The 12,636-nt window shown below is 30.0% G+C and overlaps 1 protein-coding gene across 2 annotated transcripts; it reads left to right on the top strand.

Annotated features, from left to right (window-relative positions):
* Positions 1-7,098: 7,098 nt before the first annotated feature.
* LOC149550213 (delta-selinene-like synthase, chloroplastic) lies at positions 7,099-10,665 on the top strand. Of its 2 annotated transcripts, none has more exons than XM_089795044.1 (8): positions 7,099-7,255; positions 7,349-7,542; positions 7,628-7,743; positions 7,991-8,217; positions 8,301-8,392; positions 9,035-9,392; positions 9,856-10,107; positions 10,198-10,665. In XM_089795044.1, the coding sequence occupies exons 1-8, from the start codon at positions 7,148-7,150 to the stop codon at positions 10,492-10,494; spliced, it is 1,644 nt and encodes a 547-aa protein (XP_089651170.1). In that variant the 5' UTR covers positions 7,099-7,147; the 3' UTR covers positions 10,495-10,665. The 2 variants fall into 2 exon arrangements, with proteins under 2 accessions (XP_089651170.1, XP_089651169.1); XM_089795043.1 differs by having other exon boundaries at positions 7,988-8,217.
* The last annotated feature ends 1,971 nt before the right edge of the window (positions 10,666-12,636 follow it).

The raw sequence follows: 12,636 nt of genomic DNA, 5'->3' as shown, positions 1-12,636 counted from the left end.
CATTCACACTGGTCTCCTTCAGTTATATCTCCAATTAACTCATACATTGTTATTCCTAACTTTGTAGTGAAATATAGTATAATATGTTCTTCCATCCACCATTACTAAAGTAAAAACATAGAAAACTTGCTTAGCAAATTTATATTTGTTAGTGTAGTTTTTTATTTTTCCTATTTTGCTAGGTTTTTCCTACACTTTTAATAATCTTGCTTAGGTTAATAAAGCATGTCTTATTAGGTGAATGGTTGTGAGGTGTCACCTTCCTACATGTGAGCATCCATTAGCTATCTTGGGAAGATACTTTGCTATCTTTAGTTCGATAGATGGTTGCTCCTCATTGATTGGTGTTGTCACCTCCTCCCTCTTCCTAGTCTATATAAGCATGCTACCTGGCTTGTATTTGTATCTCTTATTTTTTGCATCCTCTTAATGCTATTTTGCTTCCAGCATTTGCATTACTCTCTTGGAGACTAACTCTATGATGCTATTTTGATTTTGTATCATTTGCATTCATAGTTTAGATATTTACTCTTTGCACTAGTTTTCTGGGTTATTAATCTTATCAGATTCTAACATGGTATCAGAGTTTTTCTATGTGCAAGAGTATATTTTAGTTTTCTTATTTGAGAGATTCGAGGGGGGGGTGGGGGGGGGGGGGGGGGGGGGGGGGTGGGGGGGCTAATAAACTTTATTGTAGTTTTTTAAAAAATGAAGTATGCTCTTCTCTTGCATCTTTGGATGATCTTGAGAATCAGAAAAGTTTTGACAAAAATGATTTTTCTCTGGGGTTTCAATCTCAAATCTGATAACCAACTTGCATATTCAGAGTTTTCAATCAATTTTGCAAGTTCCAGCATGCCATTGATGGACTTAGGAAGCTGATCCAACATTTGCATGTTATATTCTGGTTGCTGGGGTCATTTTTTGATTTTTTGAGCCATTTTTTACTGTTAAAGGCATCTACTTTACACTACAACAACATTTTTTGTACATCAGAAAGAAAAACACTTTCTGGGTTTTGTTCGCAGCCCGAAGAACCATCTGGTTATCAGTTAGATTTTGCATGCAAGCTATACATTTTGCAGAATTGAGCATGAAAAGCTACAACCATACCCCTCTCCATTGACTGTCGCAGATTTGAACGCAATTTTCAAATGTCTCGTTCTTGCTCATACGGACTCCGATTTTGATAATTCTTGTTATGAACTTGGCTTTTTTTTTTTACTCTATCCACTAGTGGAGTTGTTTTTTGATTTTCATGCATGAATTCTTCAGAAATTGCAGATTCTCAACCGTGACTGTGCACAGTTCTCGTTTTGGAAACTTTGGAGGATCATAACTTTCTCATATCACCTCATATTGAGGCGATTCTTTTTGTGAAAGTGCATGATTTTTTGAGTAGATCATAGTGTACTATTTTTTTCCTTGATTATTGTGCCCAAGTTTCACTTTTAGCATATGCTCTTCATGAGGAGGCCTTGTCAGTTTTTCTTCCGTAACTTGAGCATACAGACTTATTTTTTCAATCCAAAAAATGCGTCGAAAAGCTGGTTCTGAGACAGAGATGATGGTATAGGTTTTTTTGATTTTTGCTACAGTCTGGTTGCCTATTTTGGTAGTCAAAGCTAGATGTTCTCTTTTTCCTTCTGGGAGCCATATCTCGCTCATTCGGACTCTTTTCTGGGCTCACTAGATATCATTGGAAAGATGGTTCTGTGAGTTATTCAGTTGTAGAGGTCTTTTATCCAGATTCTGCTCCAGGTTCTTTCTCCTTCGAGTTTTGCACTTTCGCACTCTGGTAGATTACTTGGATTCTACAGGTCCTGGAATCTCTTCTTCTGTTCTTTTGGCTCACTCTTCTTTCTGACTTCTGAGCATTTTATGCTTCTATTATGTTGCATTCCTTTTTCTATAAATGCACCAAGATAAAGTGCCTTCTTTTGCATATCTGGGATCTTGTACACCTTGTGTTTGTTTGTACTTGCACTCAGTTATAAAGTGCCATGGGGGGTTATGATGTTTTGCCATTTTGTGCTCATCCACCTTTGTCAAGTGAATTTTTCTTCCATGACATTAGCCCATGCAGTGTGTCGGTGACACCGCCCTTTATCCTGTGCTTGTACTTATATTGCATTGTTGGTATTCCTGATTCTTCTTCTTGCAGATGTTTTTGGCATTACATTTCAGTGTTCTGGTCACCCATCTCCCTGTTCAGCATTATGGGGGGTGTTCACCTATTGGCTCTTTTGCTTCCTTGGTTTGGTTGAGTGATCTATGTATTCAGTTTTTGTTCCTATGTACTAGGCAAATGTAGTGGCTAGGCACCTATGCATTTCGGTGAGATGGTTCATCTACTATATAGACACTCATTCATTCCTACTTTTGGAGGTCACCTCTTTGATTGATCAGCTCTTCAGACTTTGTCTTCTCTACCTGGTCATGCACTATTTCAGTGGGGGTTCCAACAGTTTCTTATGACAGTGTTTGCAACTTCATGCTTCAGAGATGCTTCATGCTCTTTTTTGTTCCTCTCTTTGGGACATTTCCTAGATTGGAGGCTTAGTTTCCTTCATCTAGTTCTCTTTCTTGTATTGGGTACCTGATCAGGCCTTGTTGTCGGGACCCATTTTCCTGCGTTCATAGCTTTGCTAGGTTAGCATCCACCTAAGCTTCACTTATGGGGGGGTGTTAGTGTAGTTTTTTATTTTTCCTATTTTGCTAGGTTTTTCCTACACTTTTAATAATCTCGCTTAGGTTAATAAAGCATGTCTTATTAGGTGAATGGTTGTGAGGTGTCACCTTCCTACATGTGAGCATCCATTAGCTATCTTGGGAAGATACTTTGCTATCTTTAGTCCAATAGATGGTTTCTCCTCATTGGTTGGTGTTATCACCTACTCCCTCTTCCTAGTCTATATAAGAATGCTACCTAGCTTGTATTTGTATCTCTTATTTTTTGCATCCTCTTAATGCTATTTTGCTTCCAGCATTTGCATTACTCTCTTGGAGACTAACTCTATGATGCTATTTTGATTTTGTATCATTTTCATTCATAGTTTAGATATTTACTCTTTGCACTAGTTTTCTGGGTTATTAATCTTATCAGATTCTAACAATATTAAAGATTTGTGTTTTTCCTAGATTACTTTTCTAATTAGGGTATATTTAAGGAGTCTTGCAAACTATACAAAAGGATAGTGAACTTGTTATGGTAAATTCAAGCTATTTTGTTTTAGCTCTAGAACTTATGGTATAATTTTAATAATTATATTGTTTGTGGTTGTTATACAATTTTTATAAAATGGAAGCAACCCACTTACTGAGTTAGGTCACCAATCATATTTTTTTTTAAGTACTAAAAGGTAGGTTTCATTTTCCATAAAACTTTGTGATATGTAGTTATGAATGTGCAGGATAAGCCTAATAATTCTCTTTTTTCAGCTTTCATGTCTAGTAAATTCTTTGGATTTTAAGTTACTTATTCTTGTAGATTTTGTATATGGTAAATTTTAACATTTGTAGTTTTTTTCTTCTTTCTTTTGTCCTTTTTTTCTTCTTTTAATTTCAAATTTTCTACAAAAGTTTATTTCATAATAGTTATCATTATTATGAAACTTAAAAAATATATTTTACTTTTATTTTTAATTTAAATGATTCTTTTAAGATTTATTTATTTTTCAAATGATTTTTAATAATAAATTAAATGAAAATAGTCAAAGATCCTATAACATAATGATAATTTATGAGCCTCTTATATTGGAAGTCTTTGGTTTGAGTCCACTTGAACATAAAGTATAGTAATAATTAATTTTAATAGATTAAAAATAAATAATCTAGACTTTGTCCCATTATCTATCACAACACATTTACATAATCTCCATTGAAATATTATTATTTTTTAAATACTTGTGAGGTACATTAATTATATTTAGTAAATAGGAAAGAGCCTACAACACAATGGTAAATTGTAAGCCTCTTATCAAAGAGGCCTTGGTTCCAATCTACTCATGATCATGCTTAATAGATAATAATAATTAATTACAACACATAATAATTAATCTTGTTGGCTTTGGCCTCTTACAAATTTAAAATAAATATATATTTACTAAATATTTTATTTAAGTTTATGATAGGATTATGTGAAGTTACCAATTATGCTAGTACTATTGCATTTAGTTTGCACTTATGAACCCTAAAATTTTGCCCTAGAATAAGGATAGTGATTCCTAGAATTTTGCTACTATAAGACACAAACTATATGAACTAATCGAGTTAATGTAGACTAATTTAAAAAACTTTAAAACTTAAAAATAATTTGTCATCTAAACATTAGAAAATTTTAAAAGTAAAAATAAAAACAAAAATACTTAAATTCAATTGGTTGAAATACAAAATATTTAATTGCGAGTTAAGAGCAAGTGATTGCAATAGTATATTTCTTATGAAAAATACAAATATTGGCTATGGAAAACACCATAAGAGTATAATGAGTTTTAAAACTATTCTATTTATTCATTTTTAATTATGCTTCAAGAACAAATTAATTATATAAATGTTTATTCCATTTTTCACAATAATTATTTTTTGATTTTATAATATTTGAATTAGATTAAATTAAATTTATTATGAATTTCTTTTAAAATTTACAATTTGTATTCAATATTTACAAATACAATTAATAACAATAAGGCAAGTACATGCCACTATGTGACACTTGTTATATTTTAAAAACCTAATGAAGAGGAGCTTGTCCTGGATATTTTTTCATAAAAGATACTATCCATTTATATATTTTTATCTTTATTCTTGTTTGGGAAGAACATTTCTAATATGGGTATATGCATATTTCATTAATAAAAATAAATATCTATCTTTAATTTTAGATATATTTAGACAAATCTAAATAACTCCTTCTAACATACATTTTGATTTCTATTCTTTGATAATTCATACTTACACATTCATATGCAAAAGAATAATTAAATCACCAATAATTGTTTACAATTGTTTTAACATAGATTAACATCCTATGTTTATGACTTTTTACACATTTTAAAATATTAAAAAAGTTATTTAGAGAGAAAAGAAATAAAGAGAAAATAATATTATTACAAATTAATAGATAATTTTAAAGACTTGCAGAATGCATAATTCGAAAGCTATGTTTTTTTTCAAAGCTCAAATTAGAATTTTCTACATGCTTCCTTGGTAAATCAGATTCTCAAAATTACCTATTCTAGTTTCTAAGGGATGGAAGGTCTTTGAAATAGAGACCACAATATTACATGACCAACAAATCAAATAATTCTTTGCACTCATATTTTCTTCACTCTAATCAAGATAAACTATAGATATTATTTTTTAAATTTAAGAAATTTATCTCTTTAAGAAAAAAAACATGCATAAAGGAAAAGTTTTTTTAGAGAACAATATGAGAATTGAATTGTGATCTTGAGGGCTTTAGAGAAACCAAATTATAGTATTCGGAGATACACATGTTATTTTTAAAAATCCTAACGTTGAAGCACTAGAGTGTACACATGTGGCAATGCTTGGTTGAAATATATTAGTGCTAAAGGCACATTCCATGGATGGGGGCTTCCTAAAAATATTTAGCAAGTGTCTCTAAAATGTTTTAGGACTTTTTAAAAAGTAGGAGGTCCCATGAATTTTTGTCCCTAGTATATGCTTAAAATTTTAGCCTATAACACAATTTATTGAAGTTGGTTGACTCATGAATTATTTTATTCATCATTGTTAATTTACATGACTAAAAAATTAAAAGAAAAAAATGATAATTTTTTAAAAAAATATATGATTGACAAGTGGAAGACAAAAAGATCTATATATCAATATCTCATAAAGAGATGAGGGGTGTAGCATTGGTTTTTCAATTCATCGGACCTTCCAATCCCTAAGAACAAATTTTAAAGCCCCCCTCATGAGACCACACCCTAAGGGTGGATTTTGGAATTTTTTAATGTTTTTTTTTTTTCTTGGACTAAGTAGAGAAATTGAAGGGTAGAGAGAAATGATATTGGATAGCTTTACTGTACATTTTGTTGTGCTTTTCCAATGCAATTGGTCGCTTCAATGTTCATCTTTTGTTAACAATTTTCCCATAAACTATGAGTAATGTGGAGTATGTTATACTACATCTTTACTTATTGTTGGTAGTGCTACTACCATATTCTTTTAGTTGTGTGCATATTGGATATTATTCAAGTGAATATTTTTTAATAAATTGGTGATTCTTTATGTAGACAACCTTTGGATTATAAAGGCATCTCCTTTTTAGTGTCGAAAATTCTTTACTATTTATCACATACCTTTGGATTACTACCAATTGAATGTTTCACATTCACTTCTTAATCATAATCTTCTTACAGTTTCAAGTTCCAAGGTTGATACATAGAGAATCTTAATCCTGTTTTGATCATGGGTGTGCTGAGTTGATTCACAATCCTCACATCCTAACAAATATTCCTAATCTCTTGTTAAGTTTTGGTGGCAAGCTTCCTATAGATTACTCTTCATCATGGGTCCATATTGCTGACTTAGCCTCTATCACATTCATCCACCCTCTCCACCCTCTCGTCACATATTTGCAAGGACTCTCGTTCCTTGTAAGAAGAGATAAATCAATATCTGACAAAGAGATTAGGGGCGTACATTTTGTCTAGGTTTAGATGTTTTGTTGTCCTTGCATGTTGATTAGTAACTACTACCAATTTTGTAAAAGGACATCTAGCCATGTTTGATTGTGTGTTTTGGATATAAGTTTTCCCGCCTCTACACATGAGCTTGTACTTTTTCTTCAGATATTTTTTCCAAAAGATTGAGACCGCAAATTGTGGCATCCAGTCAAGGTTGGACCGAATGGAGGATTGCAAAAAAGGTGAGTTGGCACCCATCTTTCGGAATATTTCAAAACTTTTGTCGTCACCCTCGCAACGTAAATATCGGTTCTAAACAAAAATCTGTATGTTGATTAAGGTTGATTAAGATCTAATTAAGGATATAATTATTTATTAGATAGGCGAGAAGAGCACTATAAATAGCAGTATAGTGGTAAACTTGAAAGCAAGCATTAAACATTTGAATATCAGTTCCCTTTAAAGAGAGACTGTTTTGAACTGCTTCTGCGATGTCTAATTTGAAGGGGGATCACATTTCTTCCGTTTCTTCCATACCATCCAACGCTTTCAATCAGTGGGACGATGCTTTTGTTCAATCTATGGAGACGCCATACGGGGTATAAATTATGCTTCTCTATTCCTATTTCTTTCTACAATAATCTTCTTCTATTTTTCTCCCATGCTTAGTATGGTTGCATATCGTTTTTCAGGAACCTGAATACCGTGAACGTGCTGAAACACTTGTGAAACAAGTCAAAATCTTGTTAAAAGAAATGCAATCTCGAGGTGGAGATGGAGATGGTGATCTAATCGAGCGGCTTGAGATGGTTGATGCATTGCAATGCCTCGGAATAGATCGTTATTTTCAGGCTGAAATAAAAGCGGCTCTTGACTACGTTTATCGGTGTGTTAAAACCCTACACCCTCTTAACATCTAGATTTGGATTGTTAAAACTAAATTTACAAAGTGTACCAAAATATGGATGCAGCTGTTGGGATGAAAGTGTGGGGATAGCATTAGGCTGCCAAAGTGCTACAAAGGATTTGAATGCCACAGCTTTAGCACTTAGATTACTTCGACTCCGTCGTTATGATGTCTCTGCAGGTATTCAAATAATAGTTCAAATAGTATTCAAACATTGTGTGAAGATACCGATTAGTATATTTTGAATATCTATTGACGAGGAACATTTCATTGTGTTTTATCTTGAATATATAATACATATTTCGCTAGTGAAAACAAATATCTACATTTCCTTTAAGATATATTTAGATGTATCTAAATAACTCTATCTGTTTAAACATGCATTTTTGTATTAATTAGTTTTATTTATGTTGTGTATTGAAAGAAGACACGTTGAAGAATTTCAAGGACGACAATGGGCAGTTTGTACTCTGTGAGTACAATAATAGTAAGGAAGAAAGAGTGATGAGAAGCATGCTCAACCTGTTAAGACTTTCCAGTGTGGCATTTCCTGGAGAAATCGTTATGGAAGAGGCTAAAGAATTTAGCATTAGATATCTTAAAGAATTATTACAAAATTCTGAAGATACATCTAAGAGAGTTTTTCTTAAAGAGGTGATACATTTGTGTAAGTATATTCTTGATTTTAAAGTGTACACTAGAATTTTAATATTTAAACTGATTTTTTTATCTTATAGGTGGAGTATGCTCTTACATACGAATGGCCTCGAACCTTTACCAGATGGGAGGCACGAAATTTCATAGAAATCTATGAGCTAGACAATGAGAGGTACAAGTCAAATATTGTTCTTTTATTAAAAGGAAATATAATTTTTTTGGAAATTAACTACAAGCTTTTACTAATATTTTTAGGTTAAAAGACAAAAGGATTTTAGAGCTTGCAAAATTGGATTTTAACATACTACAATTTCACTACAAATTGGAGATGAAAAACCTCTCAAGATAAATTTTCAAGTAAATTAAGAGACATTTAGAATGTTTTATTTTCAAGTAAACAAATAGATATTTAGAATGTTTTATTTAAAATAATATTGTAGATTATTTTTATAATTTTTAGTGTTAAAAAATGTTTTTAATAAAATCTTTCTTTCAATAGAATTACCCATTAAAGCTTATAGAGTTCATGTTCTAACATACAATTTTATCAATACTAAAATAAAATCTCTACAAAATGATTTAAATTCTAAAATATAATTTATATTTTTTTCAAATTAAATTTTGATAGTAAAAATAAAATTATTACAGTAAATGATAGACTTACTTATGTGAATTTTGAGTTTGGTTTCCTCATTTTTTAATTCTATATGACATGTAATTATATGTTAGCAATTTATCAAATACTAAAATTTATTGTATTTTGAATCCATATTAAATTTAAAATGTTTCTTATAAATATTTATTTGCATGGCAGTTGGTGGGTTGAATCTGAAATTTCCAAGCTAGTGGCAACAAGGGAGCGATCCATTGAATATCTTTTTTGGGCAGTTAGTTCTGTAGATGAATTGGAGTTTTCTAGTAGTAGAATAGCTATGGCAAAAATCGCAATAGTTATCACAATGTTAGATGATATTTTTGATGATTATGCAACACTTGAGCAACTCAAATGTATTACAAATGCCATTTCTAAAGGTTGGGACATTTCTATTATAGAAAATATTCCTAACAACTTGAAGAGATGCCTTGAATTTAGCTTTAAAACAATTCATCAATTGACAATATATGCTGCTAAATATCAAGGGCGTGACATGATGACTTTTGTTACAAAAGCGGTATGTATGCTTCTCCAAGACCACTTTCATGTATTTTTAAACATATTATCTAAATTATATAGAGAGAGAGAAGTCAAATAAAAAATTATACTAGATAATAGATTTCTACAATTTACAACCTTTACACATGATATCAATAAAAATTTAGAAAAGTTTAGAATTTATATAAAATGAAAACTAGCATCACACTACTTTTATTTTAGTTATTTATTTATGTATTTAAATATATTCATAAAAATATTAATCTATATATTTACAATGATATATTATTATTAGTAAAATAACGGTCTATTGTTTTAGGTTGAACCTTATACAATATCAATAGTTGTATTAGTATTATTACATAAAATTTAAATTGATGCAAAAAAATCTTTTAGAGCGTATTTGCAAGTAGAAATTGTTAGAAAGACCATGCAATGAAATTGTAAGATTGATTAAACATATTTGTTGTATTGTATTTCAGTGGGCAGATTATGCGGAAGCCTGCTTTGAGCAAGCACGATGGAAACTAACAGGATATTTTCCAACCTACAATGAGTACATGAAGTATGCTGAAAGAAGTGTAGGATTTGGACCGATATTGTTACATGCTTCCCTACTGGCATCTCCTAGTTTATGTGATGATGATATTGCGAAGATTTACCTTGAGAAATCTAGTTTTTATCATCTCATGCGAGTGGCTGTGCGGTTAATTGATGATATAAATGACTTTGAGGTTTTATTATTTTCCCTTTTAATATAAATTAAATGTAAAGGATAGATATTTTAGAGAACGAAATAGTAATATATTTAAATGTTATTGTAGGAGGAGAAGCTCCACGGCAAGATCGCCTCAGCTATTTCTTGTTATATGGGTGATCATCCAAATTCTTCAGAAAGAGAGGCAGTAAATCATATCATCAAAATCAATCATCAATTAATGAAGGAATTGATGAAAGAATTTTTAAAGCCAAATATTCAATTTCCTGAGTGGGAGAAGCTATGTGTCAATAGTACAAGAGGAGTACATTTTTTCTATATATTCGGAGATGGGCTTACATATTCTCACAAGGAGATCAAGGAGCAGATATTTAAAATTCTTGTCAATCCAGTAAAAGTGTAGGAAACGAAAGGGTTTTCATTATAAAAAAATGAAATATCTCTTTTACTCGTACTTCAAATAAGGCACAAATCTAGATGTGCTACTACTTTTACCTTTATCATAGTAATGTATTTGTTTTAAAGAATTGATGCACTTATTTAAGATTGCATTAGCACTCACATTTAGATAGAACTATATGGTAATATGGTTTTTTGAAAATATTTTGTATATATAAGATAAGAGTTTTCTATATCTAGACTTTATTCAAATTTGATATCTTAAGAAAATTATTTCCTTTTTTTTTGGGTAATGGATCAAAGCCTAGATTATTTATTATTTGTTATTATTCATTGACAATAATTATTATAATATTTTATGTTCAATTAGATGTGAACCCAAGACCTTCAAGATGAGAAACTCACAATCTACCATTGTGTAATAGACCCACACCCCATCTCTAAACAATCATTGTCCTTTATTTAATTTTTAATAAAAAAAATTATTATTGCAATTTGATTTTCACAGTCCATAATAGTTATGATACTTAGTTTCTCGATTTGATTGTGTAGAGATTTTTGCCATCAACATTTCGAATCACACTAAGTGATCCATCACTTACATTGTTTCACATCTCTTGCTCTCTCATCCTGATGATGGATCACATAGTGTGATTCGAAATGTTGATGGCAAAAATCTTTACACAATCTAATCTAGAAACTAATTATCAAAACAACTTATTTCATGTTTCATTTTATATTTTATGAGGCACCACCTATAGAAGGTTATAAATATTATTTTTTTATCATTATTTGAGATATCTTTATAGATTCTTACATTATGGATATTTTCTTATGATAAGGTCTTGATTATGACAGTAAAACATATGCGCTACTTTGATTTAGTGCTTGGGTGAGTACTTTTTTATACTATGTACCCTACTTTGTGGCCAAGATCATTGTTATATTCAATCATTAAAATACCTTTGTAATGGTTAATTACATTACTTAGTCATTTTCAAGAAAACAAATAGATATTTCGAATGCTTTATTTACAATAATATTGTAGACTTATTAGTATAATTTTTAATGCCTAGAAAATGTTTCAAAAAACTTATTATTTCTTTCAATAGAATTAATCATTAAATCTTATAGGGTTCATGTTCTAGTTTACAATTTTATCTTGATACTAAAATCTCTCCACAATGAATTAAATTTTAAAATAAAAAATATTTTTTTTTTAACATAAAATTTTTTATAATAAAAAATAAATTATTATATTGAACATTAGACTTAATTATATCAATTTTGAGTTTGGTTTCCTAATTTTTCAATTATATGACATATAATTATATGTTAGCAATTTATCAAATCACAAAATTTATTGTATTTTAAATCTATGTTAATCTTAAAATATTTCTTATAAATATTTATTTGGTTGGTGGGTTGAATCAGATATTTCCAAGCTAGTTGCAAAAAGGGAGCAATCCACTAAATATCTTTCTTTGGTAGTTAGTTCTACATATGAATTGAAACTTTCTAGTGATAGCATAGCTCTCGCAAAAATCACAATAGTTATCATAATATTAGATGATATTTTTGATGATTATGCAACACTTTTACAACTCAAAAGTATTAAAGATGCCATTTCTAAAGGTTGGGACATTTTCATAATAGAAAAGATTTCTAACAACTTGAAGAGATGCTTTAAATTTATCTTTAAAATGATTCATCATTTGATGCTACTAAATATGAAGGGCGTGACATGATGACTTTTGTTATAAGGGCACTATGTATGTTTCTTTCAAACCACTTTCATGTATTTTTAAACATATAATGTGAATTATATAGAAAGAGAGTAGTCAAATTAAAAATTATACTAGATGCTATATTTTTACAAATTTGTAACCTTTCCAGCTAGTATCAATAAAAATTTAGAAATAATTAGAATTTATAGAAAATGACAAATAGCAATGGACTAGTTTTCTTTTAGTCATTCATTTATAACTTTAAACAGATCCATAAAAAATATTGATGCATATATTTACAATAATATAATATTATTAGAAAAATAACGGTCTATTAATTTAGGTTGAACCTTATATGATATCAATAGAAGTATTAGTAGTATTATTTAAACTTTAAATTCATATAAATACTTCATTTA

The sequence above is a fragment of the Cupressus sempervirens genome, chromosome 7 (genome assembly GCF_028749045.1).
Source record: "Cupressus sempervirens isolate cs-2001-9-10 chromosome 7, ASM2874904v1, whole genome shotgun sequence".
NCBI classification, from domain to species: domain Eukaryota; kingdom Viridiplantae; phylum Streptophyta; class Pinopsida; order Cupressales; family Cupressaceae; genus Cupressus; species Cupressus sempervirens.
The sequence above is the reverse complement of the archived record's forward strand: the minus strand, read 5'-3'. Positions and strand labels throughout refer to the sequence as shown.

Bases quoted from the DNA above. Each gene is read 5' to 3' on its own strand.
- LOC149550213 (XM_089795043.1), top strand. From the start codon at position 7,148: ATGTCTAATTTGAAGGGGGATCACATTTCTTCCGTTTCTTCCATACCA. The intron at 7,256-7,348 runs GTATAAATTATG...ATCGTTTTTCAG, and splicing joins CTATGGAGACGCCATACGGG to GAACCTGAATACCGTGAACG. The intron at 7,543-7,627 runs GTGTGTTAAAAC...ATATGGATGCAG, and splicing joins GCTCTTGACTACGTTTATCG to CTGTTGGGATGAAAGTGTGG.